The 21461-nt window shown below is 39.6% G+C and overlaps 1 protein-coding gene across 2 annotated transcripts in view; it reads right to left on the bottom strand.

The window, feature by feature from the left end:
- The window catches only part of ANLN (anillin, actin binding protein), a 29715-nt gene extending 8711 nt beyond the window's left edge, over positions 1-21004 (bottom strand). For both annotated transcript variants that reach the window (XM_074150183.1, XM_074150185.1), the window contains exons 1-20: positions 20944-21004; positions 16523-16676; positions 15865-16149; positions 15080-15426; positions 14167-14386; positions 13012-13205; positions 12768-12875; positions 12178-12283; positions 11204-11320; positions 10421-10647; positions 9564-9715; positions 9103-9250; positions 8324-8459; positions 7813-7995; positions 5036-5162; positions 3998-4046; positions 3862-3918; positions 2360-2398; positions 1990-2011; positions 907-1019 (exon numbers count right to left, since the gene is read on the bottom strand). In XM_074150183.1, the coding sequence (XP_074006284.1) occupies positions 907-1019; positions 1990-2011; positions 2360-2398; positions 3862-3918; positions 3998-4046; positions 5036-5162; positions 7813-7995; positions 8324-8459; positions 9103-9250; positions 9564-9715; positions 10421-10647; positions 11204-11320; positions 12178-12283; positions 12768-12875; positions 13012-13205; positions 14167-14386; positions 15080-15426; positions 15865-16149; positions 16523-16676; positions 20944-20961 (2802 nt within the window). In that variant the 5' untranslated portion in view covers positions 20962-21004. The remainder of the gene's footprint in view (positions 1-906; positions 1020-1989; positions 2012-2359; positions 2399-3861; positions 3919-3997; positions 4047-5035; positions 5163-7812; positions 7996-8323; positions 8460-9102; positions 9251-9563; positions 9716-10420; positions 10648-11203; positions 11321-12177; positions 12284-12767; positions 12876-13011; positions 13206-14166; positions 14387-15079; positions 15427-15864; positions 16150-16522; positions 16677-20943) is intronic.
- Between the last annotated feature and the right edge of the window lie 457 nt (positions 21005-21461).

The raw sequence follows: 21461 nt of genomic DNA, 5'->3' as shown, positions 1-21461 counted from the left end.
GATTATTGTGATATTTTGTTTTTAATCTTGTGCACAAACACAACCAATACTTGTTATCTCATCTCAAGCTATAATTGCAACACTACTATGATTAAGACTTAATTAGCCAAGAAGAAAAAATTTATTCTTATGCTGCAGTTTGGATGGATAAAGCTGTAATTTAGTACTACCATAAACTGTATTAATTGAAGTTAGCTTAGGATAGCTGCTGGCATAACACCTATTAAAATAGGTTTCAGGTATAAGATACAAGTTTAGAACGTAAGAGCGTATTTTTTAACTTCTAATGGTAAGACCCAATAAACATGCTCTGTTTAGATAAAACTAGTGGTATAAAATTCAATAATATTTCAAAAAATAGTTTGTGTCTACAAATTTAATTGGGAAAGGAAACTCATGCTCCTAACTATGTTCAAACGGCAATTTTTAAGTCAGTTAAATATAGAAAATTTCAAACACTTCATTGTCATTAAAGCACACTTAATGTTTTATTTAGCGATAACTGCAAGAGTAAGGGCAACAAACAACATAAAGACCAGGTACAGAGATGCCAACTGCATACATCAATTTTTTGCCAGTGAAAGCAAATCAGTAACCAAATGCCTTCATTATCTTTGCATAACCATAGCTTAGATTGAGCTACTGAAAAGAAAGAACACCTGACATAACATCTTAAGTCTTTTTCTGTTGTGTCTCAAAACTGTATTTCAGTCATATGAAATTAATGTGATTAACAACAGCGATAGATCATTATATATGTGTGTATATATATATAAATAACATATATAAACCTACGTTTCAGTCATGGGATGGTGATTTTGCCTGAAAAGAGTAAACCCAGACTCATATTTGGTTTTCTGGTAGTATGCAATTACCTTTGGATTAGTAACCAATAGTTTTCATTACCTTGCTCAATGCAAATTTGGCATTTCCTACAGAAGACAGCGATAGCTTGTGGGACCCAACAAGGATAAAATTAGTAGTGCGTACAGCATTAGGGCCACCTGGACTGGCCATGGCTGTGGAGAAAAAAAAGTTAAAGTTAAGTCATAATAACATAACAGGCAATCTTAAAAAGGCTTTATTTGTACTACTGTACGTGTGCCCTACTCAGTCCTCCAGGAGAATCACTCTTAGCAGTGCATATTCAGAAAGGATCTTGGTGCCTACCGTTTCTCCTCAGTACAGCTTTCAGAAAGTAGCATTGAAATATTCATAAAGACGACACCAAAGCATTTTAAGATGTCTCAGGGGGATAGAGAGCACCCTAGGACACACTACAAAGCACATATGCCCTGCAGTAGGAACTTGACTTTCAAATCTCTTCACCTTTTCTCAAATGACATGCTGTTGTCTTCCAGAATTTGCCTACATTCCTCTTTGCACTTCTGTCACTAGAAACAAGCACTATGGCTCAGGCACAGGAATCTGAGCAGCGGCAGCAGCACGGTAGACATTCCAGAGTTAGTTCATGAGCTCCTTGTTGCTGCAGTTTGTACTAAAGCCAGCTCAAGTATCTCATACTGTAGTCAGACAAGCGTATAACATTTTTATGTTGTTAGAAGAACACTCGGAGATGCTGTTCCTCTCGCCCAAGAGTCAGAAATATATAAACATGTTAAAAACACTACATACAAGCAACACTTCAGAATCTGTTTGTATTTTCAATTTTGTTCTGTATTACTTTGGACATCAGACTCTAGTTTAAAGTCTGAAAATTCATTTCAGTTCGCCTTTTCAGGAAAGGAATGTAAACCATAGGCATCTGATACCAGATACTAATTTTGATTACGTGAAGAGATCTTCCATTAAATGTAATGGTAACTTGGATGTAAACACAGGGCCAGTTTCTGGACTGACAAACCGATATCGTTCTGTGTTTAATGCTCCCAAATTATCATCTGTTACAAGTAGTATTTGTTGATATACTGCTTTAGACAGCAAGTGTAGATTATTCATCTTGGCATCAGATGTTTAGATTTTACTTACCTGGAGTAAGGAGTGTGCTTTTCTAGAAAGAGAGAGAGAAAGAAATAAAAGCTTGTTAGAAATTGCTTTTCCACTACTTACTACAGAAGACAAAACTAGGTTAGAAAGAAACTAAATCTGAAGTACTTAAAAACAACTTGATAAGAAAGCCCAAATAAATATGTAGTCACTGCATGTTTCCAGCATTACGTATTTAGAGCTTTTAGGTGTTTCTTGAGCTGAAGAATTTGGCAGAAAGCTGGATGGTTTATGGAGTTCCAAGTTTGGGACACAAAATGCTTACTACGGGCATGGCCTTCCTCAGTGTGAGAATATGGCCTTTGAAAGTGGTCATAACCAGACCTTGTTAAAACATTACATTCATACTTACAGAGGTAATAGATGTTAACAATCTCTTTGGAGTAATAACCTACAAAAGAATATACAAAGATAAATGCATTTGCTACCAAATTTGTCCATCACGTTAGCATGAAAATTAGGCAGTGAAGCTACTGAAGGCTTATCTAAATAAATTTTGAATGGATACTAGTTGTAATGAGTAAGTCGTCTTTGTCCGAATGTAAGAGTTCAGTGGGAGGAATACTACATATCAAAGAAATATTTACTGCAGAAAAGTTTAAGTATGCATTAGCTTGGGATGGACAGCATGCATTTAAAAAAACAAACTTAGACATTTTTCCTTCATGGAACAGGGCTTCAAAGTCACATTTGCTGATTGAGAGTTAACAATACAAGTACAGAGATGTCCAGTGTGCTACTGTTGTGTATTATCTATATTTTCAGGTGAAAAATCTCAAAGTTGAAGTAAGATTGTATATTAAACATGAACTGGCATTGTGTATTCATCTATTCTTGAAGGTTGTTAAAAAGCAGATACAGGATTTCATCAGCAAACTTACATACAGTGCCCCAAACCCCTTCAGTTTTAAGTAAAGATTCCTCTAAACTACAGCACAGGAGAAAAAGCAGCCCTGGACTTCAAACTGCCTTTATTGGGGGATAGGTGGAAGCATGCTTTCACTGCACCAAATTAAAGATTAAAGAAACTTCTTATTTCTGGTTGCAGGGAGAGGATTTAAGTACTCATTCCAACTGTTTTGAAAGACACTCACATTTCTGGTTTTTATGAAGTGACAGATAAGGAGGGAATTAGACCTAAAATCATTAATACACTGGCATGCCCAGCTATTGGAATGACAAGAAGAAAAAAACAAAACCCCAAAAAACGAACACACACACACACACACCCCTCCCCAACCCCCAAAAAAGAGACCAAACAAACGACCACACAACCAAAAGCCACAGCTCCAGAAAGCCACTGCCTTGTTCGGTGTCACAAAGACTTACTAAAGCACAAACACTTGAAATGTGCACCCTGTCCAAGGTGAAATTTTTTATGTCCGAGGAGTTATTAAAACAACATTTGCTTCAAAAAAAAAAAAAACCAAAAGCATCTAGTGCTTTTACTTCACTCTGGGAAGAAAGAAGCGTTGCAGTTGATCGACAGAACCTCTGAGTCAAATCAAACTGCAGGGAAGGTAAAGCGGAGAACATGGGTACTGAATCACTATCAGAGGCACCACACCTAATAAATAAAAGTTTGCAGAGCATAGCATTTTGCAGCACTAGTAGGACTACTTCTCCTTCCCCTCCGACATATTTCGGACTCAACCGAGTGCTGCAGGTCCAATCCACTAATAGCTGCAGGTCTCTCTAACCCATCTGTCATTGCAGATGTTCCAAGAAAGAACAAGACAACTAAAAGCTAGCAACAGATTGTCTAAGACTATTAGTCAGTTCTCCCTGAACACTGCAGTCCTCCTAGTGTACCTTCTGTTGACATACAACTATTGATTTTAGTGTTTCATTTACCTTGGATTTATTTGCCTTTTTCCTTTTATCAGTGCTTGTAACTTCTTTTCTCTGGACCTGTAAGGCAAGAAGGCATTAAGAAAGTACAACACATCATTTTCCCTTACCCATCCTCTTGGCAGAAGCTTATACATACCAAACTGTAAACTTCTAGATTTATTTCAAAGTCATTTGACACATCGTGCCTAAAAGGGAGGAGGGGGAAAAAATAAATTAAACAGACTGAAACAAAAAGTTTGTGGGGTGTTTTTTTTTTGTTTTGGTTTGTTGTTGGGGTTTGTTTTTTCAAAGTTACTCTTTAGTTCTTCCCTCCTTCCACTCCTTAAAACCATCCAGGGTTCTATGCAGCTAGGTTCTATGCAAGAGAAGCTAAACCATAGTGGTGACTAACAGCTACTATCTTATTAGTAAGTCATAGTTTGTCCCTGCAGGCCAATAGAGGTGTTTGAGATACTTTCACATCTACGATAGTACTCTTCAGTGCAAGCAGCATTGCTGGTTTTAAGACTTGAGGGTATAACTATGTCAAGATGCTTTCCAGAACTCAAAGAACAAAAGTGGAAGGAGGACAAGAGGCAAAAAAAGTGCATCTACCATTTCTCAGATTGCATCCTTCAGTCCACTGCTGGCATACACTTCTAGAAACAAAAGCTATTTACTCAAAAAACCCAATCTCTAAGAAAAAATTCCAGTTGGGCTGCACTTTGAAAAGGGAGTTTGCTTATTTATTTTTAGAAGACTTTTGCTAACAAACAGCCATTTGAACTCACAACACTTTTTTAGCTAACATACAAGAGCTGAAGTTTAAGTTTTGAGAGTACTATTTTTTCCAGATACTAAAACCAAATAGCTATATAAAGTGTTAGTTGCTGCAAAAAGATAAAAAAAAAACCACATCAACTCCAATCCATCTGTCATTGCAGGTATTCCAAAAATGAAGAAAAGTAGAAAAAGCAAGAGATAAATTAGCTGATGAATGATCAAATAAGTCTAGATTGCTCTTTTGAGAGAGGTCCATTCCAGCTACTTGTTGAAGCAAGAAATACTCATACCACAAGATCTCACCATATTTGTTTGCAGGATATGACATCCTTCTATGAAGATTTTAAACATTTTTAGGCATACTCCACCATCAGAGATGAAACTGGTTCCAAAACAGTTTCTTTATACTTACATAGTAAACGTCGTACTGAAAGTAAGAGCATCTCCATTCAGGGAGCTTGCAGTACTTGCTAGTGGAGTTGCAACCATGTTTTCTGCTCCAGATCTCAGTATTATTACATAGTAGTAATTTGCTGCTTCTGTAAACACATTATCAGACGGTTTTGTTAGCCAGATGGTGTCCAAGTATCTAAAACCCTTAAGTACTACATAGCCATTAAACACATTTGTTTCACCCCACTTAAACACTTGGTCACAGTCAAGACTTGCTTATGAACTAAATTCTTAAAACAAGCTTTTTTCTACTGTGGCCACCGTAAAACTGTCTCCACGGGATCCACAACTGCGTTACTGCCTGGGGCACTTTGGGCCAGACAGACATTGCCCAGTGCGTGAGAGTAGAGAGGAAGAACCTTCAGTCGGATAGAGCAGTTAATCTTAGTTCCTTACCCTCTGTTGTTATTCCCTAGGCCTGCCAGCTTAACCATACATCAGCTTTTGCTCCTGCCTGTTCTCATGCTTTTTTCAGTCCTATGGAAGACCTGGTTATCCAGGCAACTCATTTCCCTAACATTTTGCAGAAGGGGAAAAAAAAAAAAAAAACAACCAGATGACCACAAGCACATACCTCAATAAGAAATAATATGGAGTTTCTGCAGCAAACTGCTGAAGAGTAAAGCAAGAGGCTCAATAAGCCCAAGTGCTGGGTCCTGCCCTTGGGTCACAGCAACCCCCTGCAGTGCTCCAGGCTTGGGGCAGAGTGGCTGGAGCTGGCTGGCAGAAAAGGACCTGGGGGTGTTGGTGGACTGTGGGCTGAACAGGAGCCAGCAGTGTGCCCAGGTGGCCAAGAAGGCCAATGGCATCCTGGCCTGTGTCAGGAACAGCGTGGTGAGTAGGAGTCGGGAGGTGATGGTCCCCCTGTGCTGGGCACTGGTGAGGCCCCACCTCGAGGGCTGTGTCCAGTTTGGGGCCCCTTCCCACAAAAAAGCCATTGAGGGGCTGGAGCGGGTCCAGAGAAGGGCAACGGAGCTGGTGAGGGGTCTGGAGAACAAGTCTTGTGAGGAGAGGCTGAGGGAGCTGGGGGTGTTCAGCCTGGAGAAAAGGAGGCTGAGGGGAGACCTTCTCACTCTCTCCAACTCCCTGAAAGGAGGGTGTAGCCAGGGGGGGGTCAGTCTCTTCTCCCAAGTCCCAGGCCATGGGACAAGAGGAAATGGCCTCGAATTGTGCCAGGGGAGGTTCAGATTGGATATTAGGAGAAATGTTTCCACAGAAAGGGTTATTGCACCTTGGACTGGGCTGCCCAGGGCAGTGGTTGAGGCCCCATCCCTGGAGGTATTTAAAAGACGGGTTGACATTTAAAAGACATCCTTAGAGACATGGTTTACTGATGTGGTGTTGTTTTTGTTTTTTCAATCAGAGTTAGGTTGATGGTTGGACTAGATGATCTGAAAGGTCCCTTCCAACCTGGACAATTCTATGATTCTGTGAGCACTGCATAATATAACATCATGTCAAAAACAAAACAAAACCAACCCAGTTTGAGTGCCCTATTATATAGGATGTCCCAGCTTCCAGCCAAACTGTTGAAGACTCCAGTAAGCATTGAGTTGTACTCTTTGTATTCGATGATCTCTTCAGAGATGAAAGTGATTAATGGAGCTATAGAGCTTCTGGAGCACAATATATAGCAAATGTTGCCCTTCCAGAACAAGTAGTTTGTAGTTGTTTGTTTAGATAATTTGGTTTTGAGAATTACTGATAGAAACTAAAATTATATTTTTGTAAACATTAGGGAGGCTTTCCTACAACATGGAAGAATTGTCTCTTGCAGCAAGAACTGTAACATCTCCAGAGTGGGGTGGGGTGCTAAATTAGGCCAGATATTTACGCTTATACTCTTGGCTGTGGTTTTATTAGAAGATACTAAAAAAACCCAAACCACCCACACTTTCTATTTCATAGGATAGTTAAACAAGAGAATGAGAAAGGCAACATATGAATTCATTAGTAGAAGTTCTGCATCTAATATTAAGCAAGACTCTGTCCAATGATTTCTGTCCTCGAGTTTTAGTGAGGCAAGATGCAGGAACCAGTCCAGATACAATCGTATTCTGTGGCATTATATAAAATAGCACTGGTTATTGTGGGCTTGCAGATTCTTTGAACAACCACATGGCAGAAGCTTACTATGTTCCAGGGTAAGTTTCTAAAGCTAGGAGAGAGACATTGCTAGATATTCTTCCGGAACAAGAGAAAAAAGCCCACATTTTAATGCTTTAAGCACTTAAATATGACAGGCTAATGAAAAACTAGTCTTTGTAAATTAAGTATTTTTGGGATTTTAACAGGACTTAAAAAACAAAAGTTTGATGAGCATTTCACAACACCACAGAGGTTACAACTTATATAATGATATTTAGAACTAGACTTGCATCCATCAGAAAAATTCCAAGGCAGCAAGAGAGAAGGCAACCTGAGATACAAAACTCTACTTCCTCCCCAACAGGTAACAGAGGATCACAAAGATCTTTAAGACTGGATGGGGAAGTCTTGATAAGTTTCTTGAACCTCACAAGCCACAAAAGGATGCAACTGAAACAACCATGGAAAATGTTGAAAGCTTGGCCAAAAAAGCAGATGAATTAAGTGTGATGGGTAAATTTTCATTGGCCCCAGAGTTCTGAGAAACACCAACACAGAAGACAAAAACCCAAGGAGAACGAACTAGAAATACAGGCAGAATGGAAAAAGGGAGAGGGAAGGGGTAAAGTTTTCAGTTGCTAGTTTTACCTGGCTTTTGAACTGTACCACATACAAAGTCTGCTTTTAGAGGTAGACGCATTTCTGAGATGGAGACAGACCCCCTGGATGGAGCAAATTCAGTGGATGTAGAAGCAGCTTTGTTTCTTTTACTGTGAGGTCCCTCACTCTTCAGTTTATTCAGTTCTTCCAATAGAGCGGTTCTTTTCTCAGCTGCATAGAAAAATTAATCAATTATAGTTGTAACAGGGAAAATGTAGAACTGAACAAGTTTTTTTTTTGCCGTTAAGTCTGGAAAATGCAACAGAAGCGTTAATCATCTTCCAGAACAGTAGGAGTATCAGGGACAAGATAGATACCAAAAACACCCTCCTGCCTACAAAAGAAGCTGAGACAGAACAGATATTATCCTCTCCTGTTTTCCAGGTGAAGAACTACAAATAAGCAGCTACAAGGTAGCACAATAAAAACACTGCCAGAATTCATTCATTCTTCCCAAAGTGTTCATGACAAAGAATTCAACTTGTGTCTAAGAACCTACTTGCAAGGAGAAGTAGTCTCTCTGCCTCTGCTTCTTCTTGTGATCCTTTTCCATGTTCCTCATCAAAACAGCAGTTCAGAGCTTGACTGGCTTGATGAATCACTGTCTGCTGCATGTTGATCTCATTATTCAGCTCCTAGAGTAAATCAGTAATAAAAATAATTAGCAAGAAGGGAGAAATTCAGCATTACATTCAAACAAGGAAGTGTCTTGAGATTAGCATTTTTAGGCCTGTGCTTCTGAAAAATCAGACCATTTAAATAGTGAACTCCAGAAGCCTTGCAGTTTACAGTTACATCTGCAAAAGAATATTGCGACACCACTCCCCCCCCCCAGTAATTTAAATATGGTGGGGAGTGAATTACTTCAGTGTTTGCATGTTCCATATCCAGTCTAGTCTTCCCTTCACCAGAGGAAGCAGCAGTTAACCAGAAATTCAGCAATATAGGTGAACAAGGCACCAGTAAACATCAGAATATTGCCCAAGGAAAGTATGCGTTTACAAATCTTGCCTAATTCAAAGGCAGCAATAAGACACAGATTTCCCCTGCTCAAAACGATGGCTAGCTCTCTCCAGACTTAATCTGTAGAGGGATCACGTTAAGAGATGCATTAGCTGTCCAAATTGTGCACTATCATTCCCTACCATTAGATATTTATGCTGAACAAGCTAGTTTTGCAGCTCTAAGCAGTACATTAATGTCCTGGACATTCACAGCAGAAATTAAGCAAGGAGCTAGTAAATTAGAAAAAGGATTTTTAAGGCGTAAAATAGATACCTGCATTTTCTTTTTGATATTGACTTGATCAGACGGGCCATTCTTTTTCATTTCTAGTTTGGAAGCAACATCTTCTTTGCGAACAATGATTTGCTTTATTGAAGGACGATCAGTTTCTTTAAATCTTTGAGATCTATATGCATCAACGCTTTTAAAGAGAAGGAACCCCATTAAATGTTTCACATATATGCCAAGCTTTTTTCTTTTTAATACATACATATGTATCAGGTATTGATGTTTTCCATCTTGCCTAAATGGCTTTTAAAAAAAAACAAGCATTCTATCACCTCATTTTAAGTTTATGCAATATAAAGGCTACACAGAGACAATCTTTGATAAAGGCCGAGATCTTGGAAAAATGCTTTGTAGTTTAAGCAGCATGCTTCATTAGAAGAGTTTAAAAAGTCAGTGTCTTAATTTGCACATTTACAGAATCAGGTGTAGTATTTTATGTGTATTACCTATATGGAAGGTTGCGATCTTCTGACATAGAGCCAATACTGTCTCCAGATTCTGCCCTGGGGACTTTAGTCCTTTGGAACTTTTCAGACTTCAGACTTGCATCACTGATACTGCTACCTTCACCAGGTGACTTACAAGGAGAAACAAAGGCCTGGGGAGAAAAGGATACACTACAGATATCAATCTGCATTAATTGTTACGTGTTTTCTCTCACCTTTACTTGTTTTGCGTATAAACAGTAAACGTGGAGGCTGCTTAATACTACTTAACAGACATTTTACAAATATTTCCTGGGACATGGAGCAAGCTAATTATTTGTTTAGTTTAAAAAACAGCAACAGATCATTGAGCTTGAGGAAGTTTCACCCCTAGTTTCAGAGAATCACAGAATGATATGGGGTTGGACCTCTGGAGAGCATCTAGTCCAACCCCCTGCCAGAGCAGGTCCACCCAGAGCAGGTTGCACAGGAACGTGTCCAGGTGGGTTTGGAATGTCTCCAGAGAGGGAGACTCCACCACCAAACTGTACAGTTACATAATTACTTCTCTTCAGATTTTCATCAGTAACCACTTTATTGAATGCATGTGTACCATTGAGAAGTACAGCACAAGTAAAAGTTGTATATACTCAAGCTTGATTTAGCAAAAGTTAAACCGTTTGTTAGTAGAGCGTCCAATATGCTATGCTATTTTCAGAGGAAAATAACTACCTTTTTATGCTTTCATTAGCAAAATGTCATTTGTAACTTTGCGGTTCACCCAGGTATCACAATGCAACGAAATATCACTGTTCACAAGCAAGTTGTCTATCTCTGTGTGATAAAGCATCTTGTCTCCACGTCCTAAGAACTCTCACCTCTGGACCAACAGATTCCACTAGAGGCGTTAACAGAGACATCGATGAAATATTCAGTGACTCTTCCTGCTCATCCTCATCACTTTCACCTTCCAGGCCCATGCTCATTTCTTTCTTCAGCTTTTCTATGTCTGGACCATCCTCTTCAAGAACTTCAAAAATTTCGTTTATCACTTTCGAGCTATTCATCTCATCATCCACACTCATTTCAATTTCACATATATCATCTGAAGGGTGACATTTTAAAAATATTAGTATCATCAAGACTAAACTCTTCATTCTCATTAAATGAACAGAAAGCTAACAGACAAGTCAACTATTTTTGCTTTTCAACAAAGCTTGATTAAAGAGCACTTATTACTATTAGGCATATAGAACCCTAAAGTATACTTCCATCCTTATTTTAATAGATTATTTTCACATACACTGCATAATTGATAGATAGAAAATAAAAATATGCACTTGTTAGAGAAATTTCAACTTTTTAGTTCAGAAAGGTCTGAAACAAATGCAAGTCCCATAGTGGAGCAGTCATTTCTGTCCTTTCCCAATAAAGTTTTAATATCAGCATTTTAATATTCCTTGAAGACTTGAACGTCAAGAGAGAAGGGTTATGATAAAAGAAGCTTCCCAATTTGTTTTATACAAGCCTCATTACAAAACACACAAGTGTCAGCAGATGTGTGGTGAATTCATTGTTCAGACTTGAAGGACATTAACACTCTGCTGGGCAAGTGGCAACAGACAGCCAAGTGCGTTAATATACATCTACTCCATACAAACCTTTCGGTTTCTCAGCAAGTTGTTCAAGTTTTGAGACAGATCCTGCTTTTCCAGGGCTCTTTGGCTCACTCATCTCCAGAGGGCTGCGTTTATCAGGCTCTTCACATTTAGGAGCATCTAAGTAATTTATAGAAAAGGTCATTGAAGATTATATCTCGCCTTTGAATTTTTTTTTTTTTTCAAATTATTGAATTTTGGAAGCTTGATAATATAGCTAGATGAAGTATTCCAGTTAGCAATCTAGCTGTACGGGTTGTGGAGGGTATGTACTCTAATGCTCTTTTTGACAAAAAGCTATCTTATAATCAGAAAACTGATAGCGCAAGAAACAGCACTGAAATCATAGAGTGCACTCACTCAAGAGCAAAAAGGGAAAATTTAAAAAACAAACAAGAACGTCACCACACACCCAACCCAACAGCAGGATATCATCCTAGTTTTTCTAGAAGCACATTTGACAGCCTGTTTGCCTGTAATCTCTATAAGAAGTGTTAACCAAGTTCACTCTTTTTTTCAGAGAGCTGGAGGCTCTTCCACTCAGTAAGCACCATAAAAGATGTCATAAGCATCTCTGAATTCTTTTGACATCCCCCTACTACAAGAATTAATATCATAAGGGGATACAGACAAAGGAAGAGTTCTCTCCCATTAGATTAATGGGGAAATTTGGATAGTCAGGTACAACACAGATTAAATCTATAACTGATGATTCCCATTCACTCTCCCTACACTTAACATGCATGAAAGTATGAAACATAGGTAAACCAACTGAGAAAGGAAAAGGCAGTCTTGCCTTTCAAGTAGTATAGGAGTGCAGAGTATTATCATCATACAGGAGGATTTAGACAAGTCGGTAACCAAATAAGAGGTCCTGTTCTATACATCGGTACTACTAGCCTCTTTATCTGCTCGTGAATGTCAAGGGCAGTGCTTCAGTTCAGTACTAGCCACAGGCAAACAGTAACAGTTCTTACCTGAAGACTCCGTGCTGGGAGACTTTGCCGGCTTGTCACCTGCTGATCCAAAAGCAGTGGCATCTGAACTAGGAGGTGGTTTTGGACTAGCCTGAGATTGGCTTTCCTGGCAAAAATAAAAACATAGTACATTCAGGAGGTAATGTTCAAAGTGACCAAAAAAAAAACCAAACTTCCAGAAACACACACATTTTAATATCTGCTAGTAAAAAGAGGTTGCCTACCCAGTATCAAGAAGGATCCAACTTATTTGTGTAAGAAATTCAGCTGAAGTACTAAATACTAAATTGATTGAGGAGCTAAATACTAAATTTGTGAGGAGCTTTGTTTTTAAAGTTATAGAATATAAAAAAACCACACTTAACATCATCAAATAAATAAATAATTGGCTTAAAGCAGTATCATCACTTGTCTCCTTAATTGACTCTGCAGGAGGAAAAAATCCTGACAAGCGGACTTGTGCAGCCCGAGTATTCACAAAGCATAGGGTTTTATTTTTTATTTACATTTGCACATCTATCCCTATGTTCAGAACATGTTAAAGCAATTCAGAGGCTATCATCTTTTGATACGTGGAGATAACACATTACCATTTTAGCTTCTGGAAGCTTTCTCTTTGAACTTTCACTTTTCTCCGCACTCCACAGATTTCCCCTATCAAACCGGCCACGTAGGCATGCAAGTTCTCGTTCACGTTCCTAAGGAAATAAAAGGGAACAAGAGGAAAAGCTGGCAGCTTTAATGTCAAAACCATTTCAAATTCCTCAAGTAGGTGCGGAACGGTAAGAATCTTCCCCAAGCTTATAAGCAAGCTATTAACGTAGCAAGTCATACCTGCTTAAGCTGAAGCGCTAAACTGGCAGTAGAGGAATTTTCATTCTGTTTGAGAAGCCTTTCCTGGATTGTCCTTGTATGTGGGGTGACAATGGGTGTTCTGCACTCTGGAGTATTTGTAGCAGGACTCCGTGCACTACGCTCTTGACAGCGCTCCCCAAAGCGTTCCAGGAAGGGCTTAATTCCCGATCCCCCTATAAGAACAATTGTTTTACCTTGAAAGAAACTCTCAGAAACACAGAAGGAAATCACTGCAATTTTGCATCCTACTGAAGGTTCTCAATGAAGCAATTAAGCTGTCTCCTTTACAGCTCTTACTCCATTATATTTTATACAAACTGAACCTGAAATGCAAATCACCACAGTAACAAAACACTGAAGTTCATCAAGCAGCAGATCAGAGCAAATAGATTTCCTTCTCTAACTAGAGTCCACATGTGATCCAGCAGTTATTTAAACTGGTTTGCTTTTTCAGCATTTTCTCTACAACCAGCCTCACCTGCATCCTTCCTGTAAATGAACGTTCTAGTACATAAGGTGGATATGTTGTTTGGCATCCAGCCTACTTTATTGAGCTTATCTTTTACTGTCAGCATATCTAGACACACGCTTGCTCTACTGGCCATCGTTTCAAAGAGTTCAAGCTATTAGTCCAAGTTTCTGACCCAACAAGCAGCTGAATTTAAAATTGGGCATGATTACTTGTTTCAACATTAATGCTACCACTAAAAAAAAAAAAAGACACTATGCAAAGTTACAGCATCTACATAGCACTTAACTTTGATTTCTTCTAACGTATGCAGACTCTTTACCTTCTATCAATTGGATACACTTAGTATCTGACCATTTGAAAGCAGCTTTGAATACTCTCAATTAACTGATATTAACAGGATACGTTTTTACATAGAGAGAAAGGTCAGATGGATTTTGCTCTAAAGAATTACTAAAATCATCTCCAAGAAAACACCCTTGCAAAATATTGAAGCTGTAGAATTTCTGACAATTATCATAGAACGCTTCAGGACTTTACTCAAGTTGCAGCAGGAAATAAACATTATCTGATACATTACCATAAATTCTTAACTAATATGTTATTTTCAACACAGGACACATAAGCCTAATTTGAATGAACATTTATTGAAGCTGACAGTTTACCTGGTGTTGTGGGTTTACCCTTAGGTTCAAGTTGCACATGTGTTCCTTTGACTGGCTCTTCTTTGGACTGAACTGGTTGAGGCAAAGTTGATTTTGCTGGTTGTATACACTTTTCAGTTTTCTGAGGGCTGCAGGGATTCTCTGTTCGCAGTTGTATTTCAGATTCTTTAGAACAGGGAACAGCGACTCTCGAGGTTTGTGTTAAAGAATTGTTTGGATCCTTAAGAAGGGAAAAAGGAATATCAAAAAGATGAGACTGTATGTTCTTATTCTCTCAAGAGGAAAAAGAATGAAAGCATTCTGCATAGCCTACTATAACATAACACATCTATTCCATCAACATTAAAAAGAGCCAAGAACAAGTGTTATAAGCCTTTTGTAGATTTTTTTCTTTTTATCCAGTGTTTCAAGTTCTTTCAGCATTTGATTCTGGGTGCTTTTGCCAGCTATTTTAGGTATTTCCCCATGTTTCCTTAAACAAGACTGCACAGAGCAAATATTGCCATTTCATAAATTGAACAACAGTATCTGGTACTACGGATTTCAGCACTGACTAAATTTTCATACAGCAATAATATTTACAATTTAAGTCAATCAACTACATGAAGTTACAAAGTGAAACCAAATATCTCTGTAAGAAGCCCCCTTCTGATGACCAAAAGAGCAGCAATTACTTCGACATCAACTTTCCCAAGACTTGCAAGTACCCTCATCTTCAAGTGTCAGTAAAAGGGATTCTAAGCTGCTTAAGGTCTGCTATTTAATTTATGTGAGATTGCAATAAGGCAAAACCTGTAAATAGTCTAAGATTGCTCACACCAAACCTTTAAATTCAGAATAAACAGTTACGAGTTAACATTCCCCCCCCAATACTCAAATCAATTTTTAATCAGCAACTAAATCAGACACTCACCGCTATCTTTGAGTTTGCTGGTTTATTAATAGAAGCCTCAACAAGCCTTTGAGAACAGGATGCAGCTTCCTGCTTTACACTGCTACTATTGATTCTAGCAGATGCTCCACTTGTAGTGGACAATTTGGATAAACAAGTAGTGCCAGGCTGTTCTTGTGCATTGTTTTGCTTTGCAGATGGATGACTTAGGTCATCTTCCCAGGAACCAATTGTAGCAGCAAGGTTAGCTAAACGGCCTCTTCTCCCAATAGGGGTATCACTTGCCAGGGCATTAGATGTCTGCTTAGGTGGAGAAACAGGCACATCTTTTGACTGGAGGGGAGAGAGAGGAACGCATTCAGAGGGATCTGGAAAAAAGAAAACATGTTTATTTTGCTAAGAAAATATATCGAGATATACTTGCGTGTTTTGCATTTTGTTGTATATTCAGTTTATCAACAGTTAGAAGTTCTTGCCGCCAGCAGAAGCAAGCTACTAGCTCTGAAGGCATTGAGACTATTCAAGTTAAATTAAAGCTCACTGCAAAACCAACACATTTTTAATCAAGCAGTTAACTAGTTTTATATCACTGTTGTGATGAGCAAGGCATCATACAAGTAGGAGGAAAAAAAGTGTATAAATAGGAGCGGTAGTCAATGGTTTCATTATTTTAGGCCTTCCTCACTGCTGTTTAAGACTTCTTTATGAAGTCTTATTCACACACACAAAATTATCTTCTGCTAGCAAACATCGTCATCAATGCAAACACTGAAAAACACCAATGCTGTTTAACAGGTGCACCATACCCTCGCTATCCCAGCAGCGTCGCTGCTCTGCCAATTTCTGCATACGTGTTTTGACTGAACGGGCTGCAGGAGTTTCTGACTCTGTGTTTGTTTTTCCTTTCTCAAGAGGCTGAACCAATGAAGCCCTGTTAGAAGCAGTTACGTGCAACTCTGAAGTCATCTCAGGAGAATGATGGCTTGTGGAACTTGAAGGAACTGGCTCTATATTCTCCGAACTGGAAGCTTGAGTCTCCATATTGTCAGGGCAGAGCCTCTTTGATGGCGATGGCTTTGTACTAGGTTTCACTGTACAGGTCAAAGTATGCAAGCAAATTAGCATTCAAACAATCTAAAATAGTTTCAGAGAGAATACAAAACTGTAGCGCAAATAAAGTTTGATTTATGAATACACCTCCCAAAAACCTGCCCTTACCAAACTCTACCAAGCAGGAGGCACTATCTTTGGCATTATACAATTCTTTTTAAATAGCTTACTAATTACTTAGAGCATCTGCTCTCAGGTTAAGCTAAACGTTAGCCATATTCAATCCTAGCGGCCAGGTAACTGCATTCATCGCTGTTTAGTTTAAGATAAACATTAAAGGTTTTCACTTGTCCTTAGAAAAAAAAGGAGATGGCACTTCTAAAGACAATCTTTATTAAACTGGTTGCAAAATACCTTCTTCACCAGGAAGAGATGCCTGGTTACCGGTTTCTAACAAAGGCTCTCTGACCCTCTTGGTCTGCATTGTGGGTCTCGCTCCCATCTTGGGCCGCTCAGCCATTTTCTTCTGCAGGTTCTCTCTCCTGGCCCGGGTTCTTTCAAGGAGTTTCTGAGTAGTCAATAAATGATGGGTTACTGTACATTGCAATAAGTGTGTTAACTAGTAACAGTTCAAATTAAAATTGTTTGAATTTTATATACCATATACAAAGATTCACAATATCAGAAATTTATAAAAACGGAGCTCTCAGATGTTGCAAACTGATCTACTGCAACACAACAGAAATACTCAAAGCCTGGTTTTCTGACAGGCTGTCCCCTCCTGAGAGAGCAGAACAAAAAAAATACATTTTCTACACTGCCAACTACACGTGCTTTTTTTTCCTGTCTACCTCCTTTTTCTCATTGCGATAACTCCGATCTCCATACTTTGACTTCACCATTGCAATACCCACAGCTTCACCCATTTTCAGCAAGTACCTATTAGATAAAAGGTAGCTCACACTCTCGAGTCTTGCTAGTAAGTTAGTTTTTTTGACATGTTGCTAAAGCATATGGTCAAGTCACCTGATTGGCACTAACCCTTTAACAAAATAAACAACATTGGAGTGGTTGCCAAGTAGTCATAAAAAAAAAATTTCAACAAATTAAACGCGTGGTTGGTAATACTAGAAAAAAAATTGCTATTACACCTTCTAAATCAAAAGGTGATTTTCTCATCCCTGGGCTTAAATTTTAAGAACAATAGACTGATGTTGTAACTAATTGTCTTAATAAACAGGCTGCTTATCACAATATGCCTGTATACAGAAGAACATATAAAGAGATACCAATTAAGCTACCTAACAACATTCTCTTTCATTTACAAATCTATTGTAAATTTGAGTACTACGATTATATTCAATACAAAATAGCTGGTTTAGTAAGTGTTCCTCACTAGTTGAAAGTGTTTCCTTATAGCACCCAAGTCTGAAATAGGTTGGAGGTTTTTTGGTTTGTGGTTGGTTTTTTTTTTTTTAATATTGCATTCATAAATCATTATCACTCAGTTTGATCACATCGAAAAGATACTTAATTACTCCTTTAACCTAGGTTTTTAGGCACTTTGAGACAAGAAAATGTGTGATAGAACTAATGGCCTTTAAAGGGAAGCATATAAACTGCACTTGTTTGGTGGCACATAAATTATTGTGAGAACTATGCCAGCCATTATCTGTTGCACAGCAATTAAATACACATTTCACATTTTTAACTGTCTAAGGCTGAAGTCTTAAACAATGTTCCATTGTAACACAACACAAAGACAAATAGAATGTTGTTCTCAACAGTTTTTTGCAAAAGCAAAAATCAGCTTCTCTAACTTGCAAACTTCCATAGAAGAGGAGAATTTTGGGGAGAGGGAAGGTGGAGAAAAAGAAGAAAAAGGACACATGAAATTCCAGGAGTGCCTTTCAATGCAAGTTCTATGTTAGCGGTGTCCACAAGTCCAATTAAGTTCCTTATTTCAGCCTCCAGAAGGCAGAGCTACAAAGTGCAGGTAACACCCACACAAATAAAATCTTCAAGGCTATATAAATGAATTGTCCTCCTTGCACAAAGTTGAGTATATCTTCCACAACAGTATCCCTACAGTTCTATTCAAACGCAGTCACATTCTTTTCTGTTTTGTTAGTTCAGTAAGATGGAGTTTCAGTCGTTACAAACAGGGTGTCACTTCCCAAGAATGCACGCCTCTGCTGCTGAACTCCAGCTCCTATTGGCTTTTTGTATCTCAAGTTTTCCATGCAACTGCCATAATTCAAATTCTGCTGTTACACACGATGAGTAAGCCAGTCACCAGAACTTGAGACTTACTTTTCAAGTTCATCAACAAGGTATTTGCCACAAGTACGTTCTCCAAGGATTCTGATGACAGTCAAAGTTTCAGAGTGGGATATGCCTATTTCATTATATCTAGGAATCTGAGAACTACTAAGTTGCAGTTAAAAGACCGCTGATTGCAGTCCAAAAGCACCTTCGAAAAATCAGATAAGGCCTTCCCACTTTAAATGTGTTTTAAAAGTATGTTTTAAACTACATATTTAGCAGCATTAGAGAAGATACTCAGGCCCATATGTGATTACAAGAAATTGTTCTAACCGCCCTGCTTTACTAGCAGAATGCAGCAAAGGGAGTTAATTTATCCATGACACTGAAGGAACAGTTAACTTCAAATTTCATATATGCAAATTTTCCTCTTTGGTCATCCTCCATGCTAGGAAACCATACTTTGCTCTATGAATGTTAATACATACTCAAAATACAAAATAACCTAGGCTATTTCTAATATTCTGCAATACCAAATATAAGGGCGTTTGTGCAAGAAAGGTGAATTATGCAATCAGCTATCAATTTAAAGTCATAACCTGTGTTTTCATTGTGATCCTAAAAAAAAAAAAAAATCTACTGCACCATCTCCTCAGTGCATTCTGTATTCAGAATTTGGTTGAGATTCAGAAGGTCATTAATTTTTTCCTTGTAAGATTAATCAAGCAAGCATTATTTCGGAACTGTTTAGTTTGAAAGCATTCCACTGAATCTTACACCAAGATTTGTTTGAGCTTAAATTCAGTGAGACCAGGTCCTTTTGTAAATTGATCAGCAAACCCTGAATTAACAGCATGCTTTGGCCAATTAAGGCTCGAATTACGCTGCTTTACATAATCAACACTTACAATGCCTCACCAGTTCCCTGTAAGTAACTGAGCACAGTAGTTTATAGACAAAGATTGTCTGAAAATAGTTCAGCTAAGGAAAAGTTACAATAAAAAAACCCAATAAAACAACAACCACCCACAAAAAAACACCCAGAACATAAAGAATTCATAGCAGGTGGTGAAAAGCTTCCTTTTCAGAAGACTTTTTTTTTTTAAGGAAAGCTATTAAATTTCGATACCAATACACTAATATTGGTCAGATTTTCACACAACAGTGGGATGTCCTCCACAGCATAAACATTCTTGATAAGGCAACATTTTAGGCACTCTGCAATACTAGCTAACGTTTGAATGAAGTTTACTCTGAGGAGTGGCCTCCCAGTTGGTCACAGCTTTTCAAAGTCAGTTATCTACAAGAAGGGCGTGTGGAGGTTGGAATATCTCCCAGCATGCAAAACCATTTTAAACCTGATTCAGTGGTCTGGACTTGAAGTTTATTTAAGACTAGTTGGATCATGTCACTCGCTACCAATTAAGGAAGGAGGGTTTTAGATGTTTATACTTAGCAAGCCTTTACATGGGAGTAAATCTGCTTTGGCATAAAACATTTAGTAAATATGTTCAGATCAATATCTTATGTTCAGCTTTTAAAATCAAACCTGTGCAGACACCTTTTTTGGGCCCTCAATTTATTTGAAGTATGTCAATTTGAGATATGGATTGTTTCCAAAGACAGGAGAAAGAATTTCACTAATCTATTTGATTTGGATTTTTTTTTTTTTTTAAAGTTTAGGTTTTTGCTTAGACAGGCTGTGGATTGAAGGCCATTTTTACAGCAAAATTTCCCAAAGCATTCACAAGACATCTCCACAGCTTTATATCTGTCACACATAAAATCAGAATACAGTACAGCATATTTAAGAAACCTCCAGCCCTCATACAGATTCAAGCTGGTCAATTCCACTCGTTTTACTTCAATTTTGCCTCTGCAAAACTGAAGCAAATCCACCCCAACAAGTGACTTCCTTTTTTTTTTTTTTTTCAAAAGAAGAAGAGGAACTGCGCCTGCCAATGAAAGTGACCGGTCACAGGCAGCAATAATGTCAAACAGGACGCATTTTTAATCAGATTGCTATGGCTTTGGGCAAACTTCACGCTCGACCTTAAGGCATGGCAGGCACCATGCGTGTCAATACCACTCCCATTAGGTCCCATCTGAAAATCTTATCTGTCAGACGCACGTAAAAGGCAAACGCTAAAGCACTAGGAAAGGCAATTAAGTATCAATCCGGTTTAGAAGAGGTCCTCTCCTTCGCTAACCCTTGCACGAATAACCCCTGCCCTCTCCTGGAATAGGCCTGACGCCCCATTGGAGGTACAAGCAAGACGAGGGGGCAGAGAGAGATGGCATGGAGACCAACCTCCCCGTTGCAGAGAAAGAGGCTTCTACAATCCCACGAACACCCGAAAAAAAGGGAGACGGGGGCCGCTGACAGGCCTTAGCCAGGGCTAGGAGAAATTATTTCGCCCCACGGGCCCCCGACCGGCCCTTGCAGCCCTCTGTCCCTGCGGCCCCCGCCACTGACAACCCACCTTTACCCGGATCAAGCCCCGGGTGCGGCCCTCCCTCCACACCTCACAACTCGGGAGGGGACTGCCTGCGCCGCGCCGTACCCTCACCTCAGTGAAGGGATCCATTGCTGCTGTTGCTGCTGCCGCCACCCGCGCTGCCCCCGCTCCCTCAGGCAGAGCCTCAGACCGCTCCCCAACCGCTCCTCAGATTTGAATTTCAGCGCCCGCCTCAGCCACGCATGCGTGAGGCCGCGCGGCCACGTGACACCCGGTAGGGGGGTGCGCCCGCCTCGCCCCCCGCCGTGTCCAAGCCGCGGCGGCCTTGATTGACAGGAGGGCTGTCCAATCCGACGGCAGTCTGCCCTGCTCTCTTCCGCCTTCGCGGGCCGCCAGCTCTGTGAGGGAGAGGGCGGGGAGGGGGACGGGGAGCCAGCGCTTTGGCTCGGCTGCCAGGGCCGGCTCCCCCGTTCCCGGCTCCCCCGTTCCCGGTTCCGGGAGCAGGCCTGGCTTCGGGCGCTGCACCCCCGGGCTCTCGGTCCGAGCCCCGCCAGTCGTCGCGCTGCCCAGGGTTTCAGTGTGTTGGGTGCAGGGAGCCTCTCCAGCCATGGCGGCTCTGTCACCTTCCC

Source organism: Numenius arquata, chromosome 7, assembly GCF_964106895.1.
Source record: "Numenius arquata chromosome 7, bNumArq3.hap1.1, whole genome shotgun sequence".
Lineage (NCBI taxonomy): Eukaryota > Metazoa > Chordata > Aves > Charadriiformes > Scolopacidae > Numenius > Numenius arquata.
The sequence above is the reverse complement of the archived record's forward strand: the minus strand, read 5'-3'. Positions and strand labels throughout refer to the sequence as shown.